Source organism: Fistularia commersonii, chromosome 36 (genome assembly GCF_037954325.1).
Source record: "Fistularia commersonii isolate RoL2024-O1a breed Wild chromosome 36, RoL_Fcom_v1.0, whole genome shotgun sequence".
Lineage (NCBI taxonomy): Eukaryota > Metazoa > Chordata > Actinopteri > Syngnathiformes > Fistulariidae > Fistularia > Fistularia commersonii.
The window spans coordinates 2117146-2139390 of record NC_141319.1 but is presented as its reverse complement, the minus strand read 5'-3'; the positions used below and the strand labels follow the sequence as shown (position 1 = coordinate 2139390).

At 40.2% G+C, this 22245-nt stretch overlaps 2 protein-coding genes across 2 annotated transcripts; one reads left to right on the top strand and one right to left on the bottom strand.

The window, feature by feature from the left end:
• Positions 1 to 850: 850 nt before the first annotated feature.
• spata45 (spermatogenesis associated 45) lies at positions 851 to 4140 on the bottom strand. The gene is made up of 2 exons (XM_086143344.1): positions 2663 to 4140; positions 851 to 1478 (listed from the first exon to the last, which is right to left on the bottom strand). Exons 1-2 carry the CDS (start codon positions 2901 to 2903, stop codon positions 1444 to 1446), a joined length of 276 nt encoding a protein of 91 aa, XP_085999470.1. The 5' UTR covers positions 2904 to 4140; the 3' UTR covers positions 851 to 1443.
• A 777-nt stretch (positions 4141 to 4917) lies between these two features.
• flvcr1 (FLVCR choline and heme transporter 1) lies at positions 4918 to 18770 on the top strand. Its single transcript, XM_086143343.1, has 10 exons — positions 4918 to 6014; positions 6914 to 7055; positions 7595 to 7735; positions 8527 to 8594; positions 10244 to 10347; positions 10719 to 10829; positions 12605 to 12710; positions 14146 to 14254; positions 14346 to 14413; positions 16188 to 18770. The coding sequence occupies exons 1-10, from the start codon at positions 5301 to 5303 to the stop codon at positions 16257 to 16259; spliced, it is 1635 nt and encodes a 544-aa protein (XP_085999469.1). The 5' UTR covers positions 4918 to 5300; the 3' UTR covers positions 16260 to 18770.
• The last annotated feature ends 3475 nt before the right edge of the window (positions 18771 to 22245 follow it).

Sequence of the window (22245 nt, the reverse complement as noted above, 5' to 3'; positions counted from 1 at the left end):
CTCACCAAAATAACCTTTTAAACACTCACCATATCATCAGGGGGAAATGAAAAAAGGGAAATAAATGAAGAGCTGCTCCAGAATGATAAGATTGACAAGCATGTTCCCAGTGTAATAAAATGATCGGAGAAAACCTATCCAGTGTCAGATGTACTTTGTCTGTTACTTTACCTGAGTATCAGAATAAAGCAAAGAAGGAATGTGACATTTAAATCCTCATGCAAAAAGTTGTACAAATGGCTTACTGGGTTAATATAAAGGATTTTGTTATCATTCTCACTGTGGGAACTTTTTGCAGTTCCCAGGAAATAGGCTGTTTTTTTCATGCATTTTGACAGCATAGGAACTAGGGACCATGGACCTCAGTTCCTCGAACCATTTTAGCACCTACTCCGAGGCAGGATCTCTTTTATGGTTCCATAGGGATTCATATCATGATTATGTTTGGCCACTGGTAGAAGTCATTGGTCATTACAAACTACAGTGGTGTATTCTTGCGACAAAATCGACAGACCCAGGACCAGGACTCTTCCACATTGCCACACCACGTCGGGGTTTCAAGGGCTCACAGTGGTGCAACAACATTTTGGCCACAATAAGTATGATGTTAGCTAACACCAGGGTTTTTCACAAGGCAAAGCAATGAAGTAAGGAAATCAAAACACTTCAACCCATCTGATAATTCACTGCTATTGTTACTGCAATACAGAATGTGAATATTGGCCCTCCATGTTGTCTGTGTCGTCTTCTTCTTCTTCTTTACGGTGGTTTGTTTTCGAGCTTAAGACGCACGTTGCAGACGCTTGTGTCACAACAACCCTAACCATGGTCCCTTACTGTCTATGTGAATACAAAACTAAAAAGTTCCCCTGAAGGATAACAGTTCCTAAAAAAAATTCGAATTGGATATTTCTTTGAACTTTTCTGTCAGAGAGTAGCTTTTGTCTAAAGTAGAAAGAAATGATATAGAAAATAATGTTAAAAAGAAGTAGAAAAACTTGATTTTTCTTGATCACTTCAGATATCAAGATCTCTGATAAATGAAATCACCATTAGACCAGACCATGAAGAAAATCCTCAAGACAGAGGAACATCGCAATACCATTATATCGAAATTCCTTATGACACCGGTCCGTTGAAAGGAAAAAAAAAAACAAAAAAAACCCTTCATGCCTTTTAGGTCATAAAGATGCAAAGATCAGAAGAAAGCGATAAGGATCATTTTCATCTATTCATGAATGGAATTGAAACAGCACATAGATATATATATTGAACAAGAACCAAAGAGTTAGCTTCAAACAGTTTTAAATTGCATCATAGTCAGAAAATAAAAATTAAATTGAATAAATTGTAAACATAAGAATTCAGCTTGAATTTGTTGTATATACTAATATATACGGCATATTTATAGAGAAAGCTTGTGTGTGTTGAGCAGGTAGATCATCAGGACGAGGAGGTCCACACCGACTGAGATTTATCTGGAAGAGAAAAAAGATTTATCTGAAAGTTAAGCTAATTCAGAGACACAAGGAAGCATTTTCTTGTGATGCTCTAAGATTGTGATCAGGATTAGAAAATAAGATAATAATGATATAACTCCTGGCTATGGACACTCCTGAGACAAACTCATATTTGGAAAACTTTGGCGGCAAATTTGGGGAGATCTCGAGAAAATCTTCAAACATTTCTCAGATTCTCTACATGATTTTGGTAAAAACCTCAAAATTTACTGCAAGACCTCGAGAAACTCTTGTGAAATCATTCTGTTGAACCACAACTTGATGACTTCATATATGGAGATGTTTTAGCACCAACTCGTGGTAGGAAATGAGAATGACAATCAATATGAAATCAATAATGATTCACTCCGCAGGAGATCTTGATATTGGAGAAACTGTAAAAGATACTTAACATTGAAGAATTAAACCGAATCATAAAGTTTATTGTCACATTGCTCACATGGATCAGGCCTATCAGCAGCCGCCAAACAACCAGGAAGTATCCATCACCAGAACCAGTCCCTGGTTACATTCCACCTGAGCCCAGTCCTTGTAATCAAACAGGTCTTACTCCTTTGTTTCACATTCTGAGAAGTTTGGCTTTATTTTTTTTAGATTCTGATCAAGGTAAAACCCCAAAAGTTGTACCTTTGTTAACATGTAATGACACACCCATTAGCATAGCTAGCCTAGACCCACCCACAAACCTGGCAGTTACTTGCCCCCCAGGCCATTAGACCTGTAAAATGAGGGACTAAACATCTTCAAGTGAAGAAAACTGAGGTCATTTGCCATGACAAGATTGACAAGAATCAAATAGAGAATATGCAAATCAAAGAGTTGCGTGCAGCAGGTCCAGGAATCTTCTGTATTGGATCACGGCTTTTTGACAACTTTGACAATCGCTGCGAGCTGTCACTGGCAGGTGTGGAACATTGAAAAAAGTTCTAATTGAAATGCAAAGTCTGTAATTGTAAATTTCTGTAAGCTGTTTGGAAGCAAGAGGCCATTTGAGAAAGCTGGCAGTCAATAATATAACGCTCGGAGGACATCTCTGCATCTTTGCAAAGACAAGATAATTCATTAAAACTGCAGGACAAACTAACGGGTCTTCAGTCACAAAGCCTTTGGATTACAATCATGGTCGAGCATGTAAGACTTACTGCTTCCTTCGAAGTGCCTCCTCTCTGGACGTTTGGTAGGTGGACGTCGCTCCACACGGGCCACGGGGCGCGGCTGTCCGGCCGTCAGGGCACCGAGGAGGATGGGGCTCGTCTGCAGGTGGCTGCAGTAATGTCTCCTCTGGGGTCGGTCCCAGGCCTGCCGGGGATTCGGCTCCACCATGCACCAGGACTCGCGCTGCAGGTTCAGCTGCTGCAGGTGCTGCTTTTCAGATATAGACATCTTTAAAAAAAATTTTTTTTTCAATTTCTGCTTTCGTGTTTTCCTTCCACTTCAGTGCCAGGTGGATGAATGGAACGGTTTAGTGTTTCCATAGACAGAAACCTGAGGAAGCTTCCTGACAGTTAAAGATCTTTTGTAGAGTGGGGTCGATGACGCACTCTGTCCAAAGAAGGGCAGGCAGTGCAGTCGCTCCTTTTACACCCTGGATCCTATGTTCTATCTCTTGTGTTTCTGAGCAGAGCGTCCAAACAGAGAGTGAAATTGCCCATTAATATTTCAACCTGATTGTAGTATTTTTCTCTGGTTAGTATAAGAAATCAATGAAATGTATTTGTAGAAAGAAAAAGAAAAGCAAAAAGTTATTTGACTACATTCCAAAAAATCAAAAAGAAAATGAAAATGTGATAAATTGAGAAAACTTAAATTACTAAAATGAAACACATAAAATATTTGTATTTTTTGACATTTTTGTGTTCCCTGTTGGACTTTGCATGAGTGAAGTCGCCGCCTACTGGCCGTTTTAGGTAATAACGGATCATTCTCACAGGTTTGTTTTTAAATTAAAATCTTATATTTGCTCTTTTTTCTCAGGTGTCTCTGTTGGCAACATTTTTTGAAGCAGCTTAGAATTGTGACATTAAAATTTTAATGCCCCCCTTCAGTAACTGGTAGTCTACATTTATGTTCCTTTGATTGCACTTTTTTCCTCATTTTGAAAATATCTCAATATCCATTACTGATGATTCTTTGGAAAATACCTTTATGTTGTCTCTGTTAAAAAAAACAACAACCTCAGATCATTGTATATTATTCATGTATTGAGTAGGGAGGACCTGCAGCCTCCGGGCCACAAGGTGATTAGGATTAAATCAGATAATGACCGCAGCAGATGGACTGACTGTAACCACTTGCAGGCGAATAGGAACAGAAGACATTGCTTCACAGAGTCCTTTTTGAAACGGAAGGAAATGACCAGAAAATGTGTTTAAAATATATCTAAGAAATAATGATAAACTGCCCTCCCATGAAATGTATTGGGTGATGACAAAAACAGTGGAATATTGTGCGGGGGGAAAAAAATCAAATAAATAAAAGCAGCACAAAAAAGAAATTGGAAATTTGCACAAGGATATCACTAACCAAAACAATTCTTGGAAATAGGTGGAGCAGAACATTTTTCAACTCACGTATTATTTATTTTTCTCAACATCAATATAAGAGGTACATGTAGAGCATATAATGAGATAACATGGTAATGGATAAATAAGTAGGAAATGGTAACAAAAATATCGGGGGTGGGGTTGTTCACTCGGGACGACTCCTCTGTCAGCGCACAGGAGTTTGCTGGGTATGTGACCGAGTGCGTCAGCACTTGCGTTGACAACATCGTACCCACCATACGATTCAGGACGTTCCACAACCATAAGCCTTGGCTGAACAGTCAGGTATGCCACATGCTGCATGCATGTGGCAATGAGATGGAGTACAAAGCTGCTAAGTATGGACTGAAAAAGGCCATCAGAACAGCCATCAGAACAGCCAAGAGGCAATACCGAGAGAAGCTGGATGGTTTCTACTCCACTGCTGACCCTTGGCGGATGTGGCAAGGCCTGCAGCACATCACGGACTACCACCAGCATTGGTATCTCTGTAGACACCCTGCTGAACGACCTCAACATCTTCAACGCCAGCTTCCAGAACCGGGCCCACAGAGCTTGTGCCAATAATCTGGCTATTTTTCTCACAGCCACGTACAACCTCTCCCTCAGCCAGAGCATCATCCCCACCTACTTTAAGAACACAACCATCATTCGCCTCCCCAAGAGGAGCCCACCCACCTGCCTGAGTGACTACAGGCAGCTACACAGTACAGCTACACAGACTACAGTAGCACTCACTATCATGAAGTATCATCATGAAGGTTTCGAGAGAGTGGTGCTGGCCCAGATTCAGAATGACATAATAATAATAATAATAATAATAGTAATAATAATAATAGTAATAATAATAATAATAATAATAATAATAATAATAATAATAATAATAATAATAATAATAATAATTTCTCTGGAATACACAGTTTGTGTCCAACCGGTTCAGAAGCGGAGGCGCGAGCCGGGAGACTCTGCCAACGCTGCAACGCTATTGGCTCATCGGCATCGAAAGGGCGCGTGTCAGCGGCTCAGGAACAAAAGCCGGAGGAACCGGCAGAGGAAGCATACAAACCACTCGCGAGTAGAAGAAGCGGCATGGGACGCGGTGGAAGGCGGCGTCTTCTTAAAAAGAGTTGTTAGAAACTCTTATCCTCTATCATTTTTTATTTTTTATGAGTAGCCGAATGACTCGCTGTGGGTTGGTGTTTCCAGTCTTGCTAGCACTCCCCGTCTAGCCATCGTCATGGTAGCGGGCGAGCTCGTGCAGGAGCATCTGCGCGCTGGGACCGGCGCACCTGACGACATCGGCGTCGACGCTAAGAGCTCCGAGGCGGCGGCGGCGGCGGCGGCGGAGGAGGAGGAGGAGCGGGCGTACGCCGCGGAGCCCACGGAAACAGAGTCGGTGTCGCTTAAAGAGGAGTCGCAACCGGATGAGACGGAAGCGATGCTGCCGGACGGCGACGGAGCCGGCGCGGCTGCGGGGGGAGGCGGGGATAAAGAGGAGGGGAAGAGCGCGGAGACCAGGCTGTACTGGCGCCGGTTCGCCGTGCTGCTCGTGTTCAGCTCGTACTCGCTCGTCAACGCCTTCCAGTGGATCCAGTACAGCATCATAACCAGCGTGTTCACCCGCTACTACGGCGTGAGCAACGACAAAGTCAACTGGCTCTCCATCGTCTACATGCTCGCCTACGTCCCGCTCATCTTCCCCGCCACCTGGCTGCTTGACCGGAAAGGGCTGCGGCTCACGGCGCTGCTCGGTTCCGGCCTCAACTGTGCCGGCGCCTGGCTGAAGTGCGCCAGTGTCAGCCCGGAGCTGTACGGCGTGACGCTGGCTGCACAGGTGATCTGCTCCGTGGCGCAGGTCTTCATCCTCGGCCTGCCGTCCCGCATCGCCTCCGTGTGGTTCGGACCGCGGGAGGTCTCCACAGCGTGCGCCACCGCCGTGCTCGGAAATCAGGTCGGTCACGTGATATCCCTGTTTCTGTTCTAGCTGTTTAATGACAGACAAACAATATGAGAAAAAAATATTTTCTGACTAAACAGGAAAACCTCAGAAATCATTTTAACTGATGAAAATCCGTTTCAAATGATGTGGAAACAGTTTTCCAAATGTCAGCAGTGATGCAGACTAAACGGTGTGCCGCGGTGGAGAAGGAGCGGAGCCAAAACTCTCTTTCTTAATCACCCGGAGGAAAGCATCTCTCTGCTTTTACTCCATCATGAATGAACAATGTGGAATTGGCAGCCACCAGATTTTTAGTTTTGCATCTTGCTCAGTAACACTTCAGCAGGCTTGGAGGAGGGAAGGAATCGAACTAGCAATGGTCAGTGCCAGGGACTACTGCTTTATCCGTCTACCTATCTACTCATGAATGAGTGACCTTGCTAGGATGAGTTACCTTGTTAGAGATAGGGTGAGGAGCTTGCCAGTCTTGGAGGGGCTCAAAGTAGAGTCGCTGCTCCTCCACGTGGAGAGGAGTCAGATGAGGTGGCTCAGACATCTGGTCCGATGCCTCCTGGACGCCTACAGACGCCTACTGGCATGTCCAACCAGAGTCTGGCACGCTGCAGAAATGATGTCTCGGCTGGCCGGGGAACACCTCGGGATCCCCTGGAAGAGCCGGACCAAGTGGCCAGGGAGAGGGAGGTCTGGCCCTCTCTGCTTCGGCTGCTGCCACCGCGACCCAACCTTGGAAGCGGTAGAAGATGGATGGATAGTTTTTGAAAAGGGCCTGAAATAAATTAAAGTGATCTTGAAATCATTTTAAATAGTATTAAAATGTCTTTTGAGATTGACCCTTGAAAGCATTGACAGAGAGAAAAGTCCCTTTTAACACTAACTCCCTGTGTCTCCAGCTGGGGACGGCCATTGGCTTCCTGCTGCCGCCGGTCCTGGTTCCCAACACACCTGATATTCAGCTGACGGGTCACAACATCAGCATCATGTTCTATGGAACGGCAGCTGTTTCTACAGCCCTCTTCATCCTCACCATCATAGGTACACACATGTGCACTGATAGTGTGCTGCCATCTGCTCTAGCTTTGTGGTGTGTATGTGTGTCACCTAAAATGGTATGAAAGTCATGTGAGGTAACATAACACACAAAGCGGAGTACAAACACACCCCTGAGCTGGTTTTGTTTTGAATGAGATATCCTCACACCAATCTAATTATTTCTTAATAAAGTTGTTATGTTTTGACAACAACAATTTATGATTTGCCTTGAACCAGGCTATGATATGTATAGAATAAAATTATGTTATGGTCATAAATGTATTTTATAATGAGAGTAAAGCCATGTTGTTGTTCTGACAGTTGGGCAGTCATTTCATAATATTATTACTTTTATTCCTTATTATACTGTCTGTATTCCTGGACAATGACTATGTAGATCTCAATATATTTTCAAAAAAACAGTATGAATTCCATATGTCATCTCTGTCAAGAGCTGACATCTCAGACGGAGTGATGCATGTCTTGTTATGTTGTTGTCTTAAACATGTCGCTGTTTCATGATTGCAATGTGTGTGTTGCAGTGATCAAGGACCGCCCTCCCCTGCCCCCCAGCCAGGCCCAGGCTGTCCTCCCAGACAAGCCCCTGGAGACCTACTCCTATAAACGTTCTATCATCAACTTGTTCAAGAACAAGGCCTTTGTGTTGCTGTTGATCAGCTACGGTCAGTTTCACCCTCCACCAATGGATGAACAATTATTCTTACAAACATGACTCATGACTGAGCATCATATTATCTACATTTTTGGGAAAATAGTGCCTTCACATAATTGAAAAAAAAATCTTAAACCCTGAAATTTCCTTGGAATGTGAAAGAAATAAGATAGAACTTAGACAACCCTGACATATGGAAAATCATTCTTTCATAAATATAATTTTTTTTTTTTTACAAATTATCAAAAAAATTCTCCTTAACATCTAATATCAGGAATGTGTCTTAAGCATTTAAAAATCTACAATAATAAAAAAAAATCATTTGAAATCTGCTATATGAAAATTTTAAAAATAAAAAATCCCACCACCTTTATAAAAGTAAAAGAAGAAACTCAAAAGAAATAGCCTTTAAAATTTACATGACACAAGATACAACGCTGTCAAGCTAGAATTAATTGAATTGGACTGTCGGCAAATTTCTTACTGATTTTTAGATACTTTATTGTCTAGATGTAGATGGTTGAAAAATTGATTGATCTCATTGTGGTTTCCAGGAAACCCATTGTTTATTTCAGGGAAATTCTTTGCAATTATTCTTCTAATTTCATTCCAATATTTAAAGTATGTTTTTTTCTATCTTTGGGCTATTTTCTCTGATTTGAAGGCATTTTACAAAGATATTTAGGAAATACTTAGAATTTTTTTTTGCGTTTTTTGTAGTTTTTGAGCTCTTTGGGACATGATGATCTGTATCTGGATGATTTAACGGTCAGTGTTTGACAAAGTATTGTGCTCCCGCAGGAATAATGACCGGCGCCTTCTACTCAGTCTCCACACTTCTCAATCAGATGATCATCTACCACTACGAGGTGTTTCCTTCTCTTGTTTCTAATCACAGAGAGAATGTTTGGGTGAATCACTCAGAGGGTCAGTCTGTGATTTAAAACTTAAAGTCTCAGGTTACAGGTAAATATCATTAACATCATGATAATGAAAAAAAAGGTTGCCTTCTTCTGATCTTTGTACAGTATCTCCTGATCAGTGCTCCCTTGATTTGTCTTAATCTTATTTAATTTGACTACTGTAAGTAGGAAATGAGACAGTAAATAAAAACGTCACTTTAAAATGAGTAAAAAAAAGCCCAAAAAATATGCAAGAAAGCTATTTGAAAAACAACTGAATTTTGAAATATCTCCCAAGTCTTTAAGATTTTTTTTTTTTCAAATGAGCAGTACCATAACCTGGAGGAGTAGAATGTAATATTTGTTCACAAGATTATTAAAAATGAAATTATATTTCTTAAATGAAATATTTCTCGAAAATTACAAAAGTAAGCAATGCAACAATTATCAGTGACTCACCTTAAATTTATGTATCAAAAATGAAGAAAAGAGCACAAATAAAATTCTTAATGTTAAGTTATTTGAATGAGGAAAAAAGGTCACATAAATAACTCCAATCAAAAAATGAATTATGGTCGAATTAAACGCTGCTCTGATGCTTTCCCCGTTTGTATCGGAAACACAGTTGAGAGATAGTGCGAGTCACTGAAGGTTTTAATTCTAGACATTTCCAGACAGTTCATCGCATGCTGTCAGCCACAGTCAGACAGTCTGCTCAGGAAGCCATGCAGCTTGATGAAGGGATGGAGGGATGGAGAGAAGGAAGGTGGGAAAAAAAAGGGGAGTAAGAGTGAGAAAGGCTTTGAGACATTACTTCATTGTCCGTGGTTACTTTCACGCATTCCAGCAGCCCACCAACACACACACACACACACACACACACACACACACACACGCACACACACACACACGCACTCACACACACACACACACACACACACACACACACACACACACGCTATTCACTGGGAGGTGTTCATCCTTTAACACAAACCGCTGCACTGATAATTTGTTAGAACCTGACTTTGAAATTCTGTTGAAAATGAGCAGAATGCAAATCTAAACTTGAGGAATTAATTCTAATTAACAAACTATTATTTTCAGCTCTTAAAGGGTGCTCAAATCTTGGCAAAAAAAGATTTTGAAAATGAGGTCAAAACTGCCTGTTGAACAAATTAGGCTTCCTCAAAAGTAGCAAGAGAATGGAATAATAAGAGAAAAAAGAGAAAAGGCGGCAAACACACAGTGAGAGGGGCTGAGATGAGACATGAGCTTATTGTCCCGTTCATTAGCTACTTTCACACATTCCTGCTGTCCACCAACACATGCAAACACGCGCGTGCGCACAGACACACACACATATACACACACAGACAGGCATTACTTTGCAAGGCTTTGTCTCTCAGCTGATCCATCACATGACTGTGCACAGAACATGCAATGCCCTCTTCTTCCACCTGAACCTGGATTTGATCAGTCTTAAAATTCATAAAATGCATTCAGGATTACTGGCCAGAAAATGGGCCAAGGTCAATGAGAACCAACCTGCAGGAAAGTCCTCTTGTCATCTATTTGGTTTCCTCGCTGAATGTTTATCCTCTTCTTGTCTTCATCAGAACCAGGAAGTGAATGCCGGCAGGATCGGTCTGACCCTGGTGGTCGCTGGGATGGTGGGCTCCATCCTCTGTGGCCTGTGGCTGGACCACACCAAGACCTACAAGTAGGTGGCACACCCCTGATAGACAGCATCCGGGAGAATACATTAACAAGGTATATCTAGAAAGTACCTTGAAAATGAGCAAGAAATTAAATGAGACTTGGAACGAACTACAGTAGAGGTTGAATTATTCCGAAAATGACCCGGAAATTAAGAAAAAATGTGAAAGGAAAGCAAGCTGACTACCCCACCACCCCGACAAAAAAAAAACAAAATGGAACTCCAAAAGCAATCGAATTAAAAAAAAAATTCATGAAAAAAAAGGTTGTTAGAGCCACATTTAATAACTAACATTTTGGAGAAAATACAACTTTCCAAAAATAAAAGCTGTACAAATCCAAAAAAACATGTTTTTGTTGTGCTGCTGCTTTCAGGATGACCACCCTGATAGTCTACTGCCTGTCCTTCCTGGGAATGTTGGTCTTCAGCTTCACCCTGAACCTCGACAATATCTACCTGGTCTTCTTCACCGCCGGCGTCCTGGGGTATGACCGACCACGTTTACTCACAGAAAGTTCCAGAGTGTCACAATCGCGTACATTTGGGGGTTGAGAGACATGTGAGTGTGTTAGAAAGGTGTCCAAGTCACTGTAAATTTCAGACTAACTAAACCTCTGTTGTTACTTATTGTGAAATTTACTTTACGTACATATGGAATAAAAACAACAGTTATGAAATTGTTTTAAAAAAAGTCTTATATTGTTGCAGTATAATAAGCAAGGAGGGACTATTTAATTGGGAATTTTTAATTTCTAGTTTTATTTGAAATTGAATCCCCAGTATTGTTATTGTAATATAAGACTTTTGTCCCTTAAACATGCCTATAGAGTTGGTTTTGCTTAACCAACAGCCAAACCGACCATCGACAAAGTCAACTTTGTAAATATGACATACAGTTCAAACATATAGGGAGAAGAGCAATAGCAAATTTGCATCCCTTCTGTAGCAGTTGATAAACTAGTCAAAAGCACTCGCCCAGCAAAATTTGATCTCAAGGTAGCTGTGTCAAAGCTCGCTAATGTCCTTGCTGCTCGATCATTACCCAGGATTTGACTTTTTGTCTTAAAACCAGCAAGAAAAATAAAAACAGTGCAACAGAGAGAGCTGAAAAACACAAAAACCTAATAACGAATTGAACTGCAGGAATACAGTTTGAAATATCATTAAAGAAAAAGCAATAACACCTTTTGTAATTGTCAGGGCCCTACCGCTATAAAGGGATTTCTTGAAATAAATTTCTTAAATTTGCACATTAAGGAATAAAGTGCCACCACTCATGCTGGCCACAGCACGGTTAGCTTGTGTGTCTGATCCGGGAACGATCTCAGGGACAACTCACACTGGAAACATGATCTTCCGACAGGTAAAAACAAACAGTGGAGAAACACCATCCTCCTCACAGTGTTGTATCTGTACACACATCCTCCTGTGAGTATTTTACTCACAACCTTTCACTTTGAAGTTCACAGCTTTATGTGGGTTCTCATGTACTCCCAGGCAAACTTGGCCTGTGAAATCCAGTGATCGTCAAATTAAAAAGCATTTTTTTAACCACAAATGTGTCAAATGCAGAGCTTTTTCAAATAAAATAAGCATTCATTGAATATTAATGTCGATTGACAAAATATGTATTTTCATTTGAAATGTGTTTTTAAATGTTCTTATTGTGGTTACAGTGGTTCTCAAGCCACTTCAGAAAATGGGAGCCACGTATTTTACCATTATACCACCTTACCACCATAATGATGCTGACATTAAAATATAGTAACATATTCCTCTCAAGTATTCAGCTACACTTAAGCACACTTCAGTTACAAGGCAGAGCTTTTATTCATAATGAGAATATAGTATTTATAGTATATACTTAGTGTAACTTTGGTATGTGCAAGCTGTAGTATAGTAACTAGACCACAGCTATATTAATCTCATATTTAGCTAATGATGGCTTATAGCAGCTCTTAAATGGTAACCATATGCTGAAGCAGTGGAGACTTATATACAAGGATAATGTAACATTTAGCCAAACAGGGTTATTAAGACTTAATTATAACAGACACTGATACTTCGCTTCAGGATGCTAACCGTACATTGTTATTAGCTCATAGTGCCTAATAAATGTCCTTGCTAATGTTAACTTTAATAGCTTGCTGATGGCTTGGGATTGAAAAGACAGGGCTAGCAAAAGCTAACATATGCTGAGAGAGAGATCAAATTTTGGTTTGTCTCTATCACACCACGGTGTGTCTTACTCTGGGTTCAGGTTCTTCATGACGGGTTACCTGCCTCTGGGATTCGAGTTTGGAGTGGAAATCACCTACCCCGAGTCGGAAGGAACGTCTTCAGGGCTACTCAATGCTTTCGCTCAGGTATCAAAATCACAACATGAAGGAAAATCATAACTGATTTTGTGAATTATATTATATTATATTATATTATATTATATTATATTATATTATATTATATTATATTATATTATATTATATTATATTATATTATATTGTATTATATTATATTATATTATATTATATTATATTACATTATATTATATTATATTATATTATATTATATTATATTATATAATATTCTTCCTGTGGCAATTGGACTTGAATGTTCTCCCTCGAAGACGTTCACCCCTCACCCGAGAGGCTTCTTCAGTTCTAATGGGCTCTGAGGAGTTCCCCAATATAACTACCAGGGTTATAGGTGGGTCTGGTTTGCTCTGCAAAGGTATAACTTTGTTCCTTGGGTCCCACCTAACAACACCTCCATTAGCTCAACAATCCCAATACAGGAGTCACCACTTCAGGACAGGACTCTGTGGTCCACCTACCCCTTAAGGATGAGCGCCATTCCTTTGAAGACAGCAATGTCTGCATTCTGGCCCAGAGAAGACAGATTGTCTGAGAGAAGAGTCAAAAAAGCCATCTTTTTTCAAAATGGAAAAAACATCTCTGAAAACAACCTGGCACAACATTTCACCCACATACAATGGCGTACTGGGAGCAATAGTAAGACGGATAAACACACATAGAGCAAGTCCATCTCCACTCCCAAACAACCCAGAGGGAACCACCACCAGAACTAGTCCCCGGTAACTTCCACCTGAGCCTCAGTCTATGTGATACAACACGTTTCACTCCTTTGTTTCACATTCTGAGAAGTTGGTTAATTTTTCAGATTCTAATCCAGGTAAAACTTCAAAAGTTGTACCTTTAGTCCCACCTAACGAAACTCTGTTAGCATAACGACCCCCATCGATCTAGTCAACTCTACCATTTGCATAACAAGCCATTGTAGCCTAGACCTGCCCACAACTTTGGCAGTTATCTTTGGAAACTCCCCACAGGCCTTTAAACTGAAGAAGCCCCTCGGAAGAGAGGTCTTACATCTTCAAGTGAAGATATTCAAGTCCAGTTGCCAGGACAAGATTTTGCCAAGAAGTTTCCATGACCTAGATGACTTGAGAACCTCTACAGACTAAGGGTTCATGGATGAGCAATCAAAAATTTTTCCTACTTTCTGCTGTGGGGATCAATAACTGACACACAAACTATTGTGGGCAAATATTGTAATTGTATTGTAATATTGACACTCTTCTTTCAGCTTTTCCCTTCAGGGGATCTATGTTTGCATGAATCTCTCTAATTTGCTTATCTTTGTGTGTGTGTGTGTGTGTGTGTGTGTGTGTGTGTGTGTGTGTGTGTGTGTGTGTGTGTGTGTGTGTGTGTCTGTGTGTCTGTGTGTCTGTGTCTGTGTGTGTGTGTCTGTGTCTGTGTGTGTCTGTGTGTGTGTGTGCAACAGATATTTGGGATCATATTCACTCTGATCCAAGGTGAACTGACAAACTATAAACCTCTGGCAGGAAACCTCTTCCTTTGCACATGGATTTTTGTGGGAATACTTCTTACTGGTAGGCTGTATGTGTATATGCGCACGCTTCTGAGTATATATTTTTAACTTGTCAAAAGAAACATCACATTTTATTTGTGTGAATGTTTCAGCCTTGATAAAGTCTGACCTAAAAAGACACAACGTCAACATTGGAGCTGACAGCAACCATCTAGAAGCGGTGAGTAGCCGAACACCAACACAATGCCACTCCAACACAGATAGAGTTGAAACAGCCGCACCAAGCAAACACATTATTTTCTCAAGTTATGAAATCAGAAAAATTCACATTATAAAGTCTGATATACACAGCAAAGTCAGAACAGTATTTAGAGTTCAGTAATTATGAGAGCAAAGTCATATTACAACAATATATTTGCAAGACTATGATTTTAAAGCCTTAAATGGCATCCTTTACAACATCATTCACAAAAATATTAATTAAATGCTTGGACTGTCTGGCATACAGAATGTTGTTTTTGAAGGATGCAATAAATACTCGATAGATTTTCATGGTTTTGCTTGAAATATTCAGGGTGTGTATGAATGCCATAAGGTGCGTACAAAGGATGAATAGAATTGATTCTCACACTGCTCTCCTTACCTGCCCCTGCATTCCCAGTAATAGAGAATACATGTTTTCAAGTCCTGCATGTGAAATACAAGAAGAGTAGCTCAAAAAGCATTGAATACCTGCTGTCCTCGCACAACGATCAGACAAGCCCTCAGCTTGTTATGGGGACGGGGAACGGATATGCGAAAATATTACCAATATTTATTGATAAGGAATAAACGCCATAATGGGTTCTATACAATTCACGCATTTATGGTATCGCCCTTCTTTTCCTTCGATTTTTCTGCCAGCTCTTCTTTACGTATCATCCATCTTCCTCTGTTCTTGGAGGCTGTCTTTCCAAGCGACCACTTCGTGTCAGACTGTATTTGTCTGGAACATTCCTTCAAGGTTTCCCCGCGACGTGACCTTAGGGCAAGAAGCTCTCAGCAACACATTGCTGCCATATGCCTTTTTTTCCGGCGTCGGTCCGGACATTAAGTCGCCGTTAGAGTCCGTTCCAGCTCTTGAAAAGGCCCGGGGTCATAAAATTGTCTGCTCTCGGGTCTAGATCAGCTGCCTGGCAATTATATCTAATGGTTTCTGAGGAACAGCAGGACATTCTGTCAATTTTCAGGCTGCTATATCACTGCTTGGTTAAACCCTGTGAACCTCATACTATCTCTCTGCCCCAGCCGAGACACATTTCCCCTTTCAACGCAATTCTCATGTCCCACCGTAAAGAGTTTCGTTTCCTCGTTTCGTTTCCAAAATCGATGAAATGCTTAGAAAAAATGTTACTTCACCGATAGAATGACTTTTCTGTTGTCTGAGGTCTCGAGACTCCGCTGGTCTCTCAGACCGCAGCCCAAGTTGCATCAAGTGTGCCATTGGCCTCACCTAGTGGAGAAACCAAGACTCACAAGGACTGTTTTCAATGATGGGCAGGCGTCATCAGTCTAACAACTAAATCATAAAGAAGAGAATTCCATGCATTAACATGTGTTTGTGTCTGTTGTATTTTGCATCTACAAATACAAAAATATGATACAAATCAAAATAAAACTATTTATTTCAGATAGAACTGAAATCCGATACTAAAATATAGTTATTTTACAGACACATACATATTTTATAGCTCTCTGTGCAGGTGTCTGTTGGTGAATACTCAACAGTATTCTGTTAAGTTACTTAACATGTAGAAATTTAATTTGACTTGTTGATATAATTATTAAATTAAGACATCAAGCCATTTGCAGAACCAGTGTTTCTGATCCTTGTTGTACATTGTCACACTTTTTCGCATACAAACACTATGTAAGAATACATTGACAGTGGAATTCTAATAAAGAATCCCAATTTAAGAGCATCATCTATTTTTTGTTTTCATCTTTTCCCTCAGCTTCCGACTGAAGACGCCCTACAAGAGAAAATGGAAGCCTCGCTTAGCTTTTCCCGGGAAACCGCACTGTAACCCACGGCAACTGATGGGATGAGCAGGGAGGGAGAGCACTTTTGTGTGTATTGCTGGGGCGTCGGCTTTTTGGGGATTTATAATGCCGGGGGCTCCGGGTTTGAGCCAATTCAATCAAGCACAGTGCTGTTCTGTGGCCATTCGCCTTCTTTCAGCCTCTGAAGGCCGAAGGAGTGGGAAAATGTGAAAGAAAGGAACCGTCGAGTGACATCCAAGATTACGACACAGCAATTCTGTGAGTGCCCATAGAGGTTTCGGCGTTTTTAATTTTAGCGTCTGTGAAAGGCCTGTTAATGCAGCAGTGAAAGAGTAACCCCAATTAGCACCGTTGATCTGAGCTTTAACTAAAACACCTGCAAATATTCCTTGTTTTCTCCCAATTTTTTCCCATTTTCTTTTCCAATTGAAAATTTCTCAAGATAAAGTCTTTCAAATTTGGGGTGGGAAATTTGATTTTCAGGCATGTTTTAATAAAATTTTGATTTTAGCAAGAAACTACAATTTTAATTGACAACTGCCATAAAACTTGAAAAATATTCAAATAAAAAGAATCATATGTAGACATTCAATAACAAATCTTTTTTAAGTCAGGTCATATCAAAGGTGCTGGATCTGACTTATTTGGGTTTCCATACTTAATATTATTTCACTTGAAATGGCTCATGGGGTTGATAACATGAAGAGTTAATTTTCACTGCGCCAACATCTCCTGAACTTACTTGAATCCTTATTTAATGCCCTGAACTGCAGCTGTAACAAACAGCGGATGTTTATGTGGCTTAGTTTTCATATTTCTCCACAAATGATGTAATGACTTGTCTCCCTCAGTTACTACAGCTTGGCGATGTAGCAATACAAAACACGTTGTGATTCGTAAGTCACCATGGTGTCGGTTCTACCATGTAATGTGATAATCGTCACTGTGCAACTTCATTTACTAAAAACTGTTCTGCCTCTGAAAGCTGGTTCTCTCCTGCATGTTAGTGTAGAATATCAAAGCTTGAAATGACTTTAAATCAGCAAGAAAATGCCGTCGATAGTTCTTTGATTCATTGTATTCAAAGTTATTTTCACTCTTGTTAGAAAAAGAAATGAAATTACTGATAGATTTTAAAAATGCTCATAAACAAATGACCATTATGAAGGGTTTAAAAAAACAAGAGAAAAACCCAAATAGCTGGATACATGACAAGCAGGACAGTTACCTAAAATAAGCAAAAAACTAGTTCTAACAATACCAAGTTTAGCTTTCTGTCTTGGGTCTGACATCTTTATGAAAACAACAGCGTGTGAGTTTGTGAGTAAATCAACTATCAGACAACAGTTTCCTGGCACAACATTTATGGACCAAACTGAATGTGAAGCTGCTCGGAGCACAACATTTTTTTTTAATTTCCATCATTTTCAACTAAAAATGTATGATGTCAAAAAAGTTTTTAATGTTGCCATTATTATTATTATTATTATTATTATTATTATTACCAATGTTATTATGTCTGCTTCAACTTCAAGTTGCTGTCAGGGACATAGATCAAGGACAGCGTTGCCTTGTTGACAAAAGAAGCACAAACTTTCATTTGTCCCTTTTATAAATTCCTTTCCCCTGGGTAACATAAAGATTGCATTATTATAAATGTGGAACTCTGTTCCCCCGTTTGTGTCCAAGCGTCCGCACATTTGCAGTGTGATTAGACCTCACCATTTCCTGCAACACACCTTTGACAATCTAATAGAAATCTACAATGAAGGCTCTTGACTTTAAATGAAAGAATATTTATAATGTGTTTGTATGTGTATTTACAGAGTCTGGTTAAATGGCACTGTAGTTTTCCAGTAACGAAAAAGTTTTCTTTCCACATGAAATTTTATTTGATATTATTATTATTATTATTATTATTATTATTATTATTATTATTATTATTATTATTATTATTACTTGTATTTAATTTCATTTTTTTTTTTTTTTTTTTTTAAATTTATGCCATTTTGCAAAAGCGAAACCAGGTATTCTTAAAAAATCTCTTTATTCTCACTGGAGATTGCTGTTGTTTATCACGATGCTACCATGGCAGTTACAAAGGTTTAACCACTTTGGCCAAACTGATCCTTTTATTACTGACCCGGATTAAGTGGTTTGGTTAATATCTTCTTCTGTAAGTAATCTGAAGTATTATGTCTTGTTGCTGTTTTTATAGAAAAAAAAAAACCCTCAATATGTTGTCTCACCCCCCAAATGTACATGTGTAAAAAAATGAAGGTAAATAATGTGTTATATCATTTTCCTTCAAAATGCACTGGATGGGAAGTTTTGTCAAGTTTTTTTTTTTGACTATGTTGATAATCATTTTCATGCCTGAAAACGTCCGGAAGCTTGTACTATCAACCAGATTGATTTTTGTAAATACATTGTCGCAAATTGATGCAAATTCTCGTTCTTTGGATTTAATGCCATTACCTTGTAGACATGTCCACCATAAAGTGAATATAACTGGAATAAACAAATTCACTGTTGCTCTTCAGTGCTTTATTCTGAGTTTGGTCCTCATCAGAATACATTTGATTATTACTGCTCTTGTCTCTTGGAAGGTTGCTGAAACACAATTATCTTGTATGAAATCATATGTGAAGATAAAGAATTTAGTGGAATATAATATGAATCAGACCAGCGGTTTTGGAAGGGAGATGGATTTACAATCGATATATCAGATGTAATTATGTACATTATTCACCAATGCTAATACCAAGATCATCAGTCCAAAGGTAGGATTGCTGAGGTCAACTAGAACCTACACTTTGCAGTTGGGATGCTGTCATGATGGTTTCACCTGTGCCATGGATTCATTTATTGCATGTGGTTTAAGACAGTTCTAACCTTCTGCTTGGAATTTAGAAACAAGTTTATTTCAGGGTGTTAGAAGGGGTCCAGAATGTTCGAGCTTCAAGAATCCACATAGGTTTGCCAGAAACCCTCGAAAGCGGGCAAAGAGGGTGATGTGGTTCAAGTATGCGCTTGCCAAGGAAGAGGAAAAACATCCTGAGCTAGTGAAGACCAGTACGATACAGCAATGGTGGAGTTTGATTTCATCCTGAGACGCATCGCGTAGTAGGATTTTTGGACAAAGTGCCATTGCAGAAACCTGAGCTGATCCCGACCTTCATTCTGTGAATGACTGGCGATAGATCAAGCAAAGGAGGGGCGCCCACATCGTCACAAGGACAGAGACGATGACGCCCAAGCAATTTGGACATGGCAAAAAAATCACAAACAGTCGAATAAATGCCCAGCGAGAAAGTCCACCTGCAATAACAAAGGACAAGGAGAAAGTGAACAGGTGAGTGATGAGAATGAATCTCTGAGGAACCTGATAGACGTCACTATCAGTGATCACCACGTCGTATGACATTGGAGATCGGACAGCGACGCTAGGAAACTGGAAACAGCCTGGAAAGATCAAAATTGACTCGTGAACAGTTTGCGGTGTGTTGGTTCGAGGGGAGAGAGCTGAATTGTTACAGAGAGTTTGTCACGCAGATTAAATACGAAGGCAAATGTGAATAACCAGGATCGGATGGAGGCTAAGGACTAACTTGAGGCTGTTACAGAACTAACTGAATGGAACACGTCTCCACAAAAAGTGGAAAGGCGCGCATCTGTATGGACCTAAAAAGACTTAATAAAGTAGTTTCTCATCAAATATTTATCTCCAAACTTTAAAAGAAGTGCCAGCATATTCTCATCATCTGACGAGGTCAACCATTTTCAAAACGCTGTTTCGAAGACACCGCTTCAAACTTTTGTTTCGGTATCAACGGCACATTCCGAGACTTTGGAACGGTTGCATTTTAAATGGATGACACTTTCATCTGTGGGAAAGTGAGAATGATGAGTCGCAGGCCGAGAACTGACGCTTTGGCTGGGTCAGGGCGAGCACCGCCCTCTCTGATCACTTGTGTACGGCTTTTTCGTCGGGCCCGACTCCGGTGAAGTCTCAAAGTGTCTGGAAGCTTGCTTCTTTCGCCACCAGTGACATGACTGTTCACGCCAGAGACCTTGGTTATTCAGGAAGTGGTTTTGGTGGTTGTCACAATTTAGGAACAGACAGAAAGCACAACGGACCCCAGCAATATTGTTTGCCACATTGCCTCTGACGCGTTCACATGAAGCGGTATCAATAATGACTTAAGGAATGTTAGAATGTTTACAGCGGGGTGAGAAAACAGCAAAAAAAAATTTCACATGAGGTTTTCCGGGTCTGAGATCAGCTTCTGATTTGTCTGCACATGAAAATGTTAGCAGGAAGTAGAGAAGCAGCAGTGAGAGTGCGGTTTGAAACAAAAAAATTCACTCAAGAGTGCTCCAAAAATGAAGACAATTTATTTTACATAGAGAACAGATTTTTTTTTTAAAGCATGACGAAGCAAAAAACCCTCTTCTCATTTACTTACCAAAATATATATCGTCACCCTCTTAAAATAATCGCCTAAGTCATTTTTTTTAGATTTTTCAGGAAACACAAAAAACTGAACCATTTGACACACTCTTGACAAAGGCAATTTCCACTAAAGGGGTAGAATGGCACAATCTGTTTAACTGAGGATGTAGGCATTTTGCCAGAGGTGGTCAGCATCATGAGGAGATGATTTAGGCAAAAAAAACATTTTTGTAAAAAAATGACTTCATTATTTTAGGAGCGTGACGATATGTGAACCAAACATACAACATCTGCTCCCTCCCTCCAAGTAAAGAGCAGTAGCTCCCACACTCCTCTGTCTCATTGTGCAATATCCTATTTTTTTTATTTCAGTGGATTCAAACGTTTGATTCATTTTCTTTCTTATTTTTTTCCCTTAATATTTGGGTCAATCTTTTTATTCTGACTTTGTTACCGGTTCACAGATCATGAGTCTCTGCTCTCGTTCTGTCATGCCAGACGCGCTGGAGTGATGCTAAATCATTCAAAATACAAACAGTCAGCAACTTTTGTCTTTTCCCATGAGTATTTTGGAAGATTTGTGAGTATTTACCTGCTTCTTCACACAATTTTGTGCACAATTTCCTTTTACCAAACTGTAAGGAACAGGAAGTAGAGTCTGAATACAAATCAACTGCTGCTCAGTGACCAACATGGAAAGTCAACATGTGGGTTCAACATTAACCTTCTTCTTCTTCTTCTTCTTCTTCTTCTTCTTCTTCTTCTTCTTCTTCTTCTTCTTCTTCTTCTTCTTCTTCTTCTTCTTCTTCTTCTTGGCCACAGAGAATCCTTATTTATATGACTACATTCTCTGCAACTTCTTCTGACACACCAACTAACACCACGTCCTCTTTCAACCCATCCGTGAACCTTGTCTCCTGGCAGCTCCAGCCTCAGCATCCTCCCACCCGGATCTTCAGCATCCCTCCTTCCTCCGACACGCGTCGTACCTCTGATGGAGTCGTTCCTGAGGGCGCAGCGTTGCCCATGCTTGATCGATAAATTCTGGAAATTCAATTTTCCAGCTGGGTTTGCAGTCACGTGACTCAAATTCAGCTCAGAAGAAACATCAGTTCGATCAAGGCACGAATTTTTCTTCAAACTTACTTTTCCGCACCGTGACAAAGAGCGGATCATTTGGTTTGTATGAAATGATTCTTATTCTGGATGCTGTTCAGTCCTGCTGGACGTTTTTATTCGTCTAATTTGTTTGTCGAAGTGTCAATCACAGGAAAAAAAAGGCCCCGGCGTTTTGTTTTTACACACAAAGTTTATCTAACGCGTCGTTCGCAGTCAGAAAGAAAGATGATGTATGTGAGATTCTGGTCTTGGGAGAAATTAAACCGTAAGTTCACCGAAACCAGAAAAGCCTTTTCTTTCTTGCTGTAAAGCCTAACTGCAGAATGAGCCGCCCAAACTCACTGCTGCCGCCACCTATATTTCACAAGTCCTTCGCTTGAGCAGAAAGAGGAACTGCACTTGAGAGCAGAAGATCATTTGTGGAAAAGGAGAGA

Bases quoted from the DNA above. Each gene is read 5' to 3' on its own strand.
- spata45 (XM_086143344.1), bottom strand. From the start codon at position 2,903: ATGTCTATATCTGAAAAGCAGCACCTGCAGCAGCTGAACCTGCAGCGC. The intron at 1,479-2,662 runs GTAAGTCTTACA...TTTCTCTTCCAG, and splicing joins GAGGCACTTCGAAGGAAGCA to ATAAATCTCAGTCGGTGTGG.
- flvcr1 (XM_086143343.1), top strand. From the start codon at position 5,301: ATGGTAGCGGGCGAGCTCGTGCAGGAGCATCTGCGCGCTGGGACCGGC. The intron at 10,348-10,718 runs GTAGGTGGCACA...TGCTGCTTTCAG, and splicing joins GACCACACCAAGACCTACAA to GATGACCACCCTGATAGTCT. The intron at 14,414-16,187 runs GTGAGTAGCCGA...CTTTTCCCTCAG, and splicing joins ACAGCAACCATCTAGAAGCG to CTTCCGACTGAAGACGCCCT.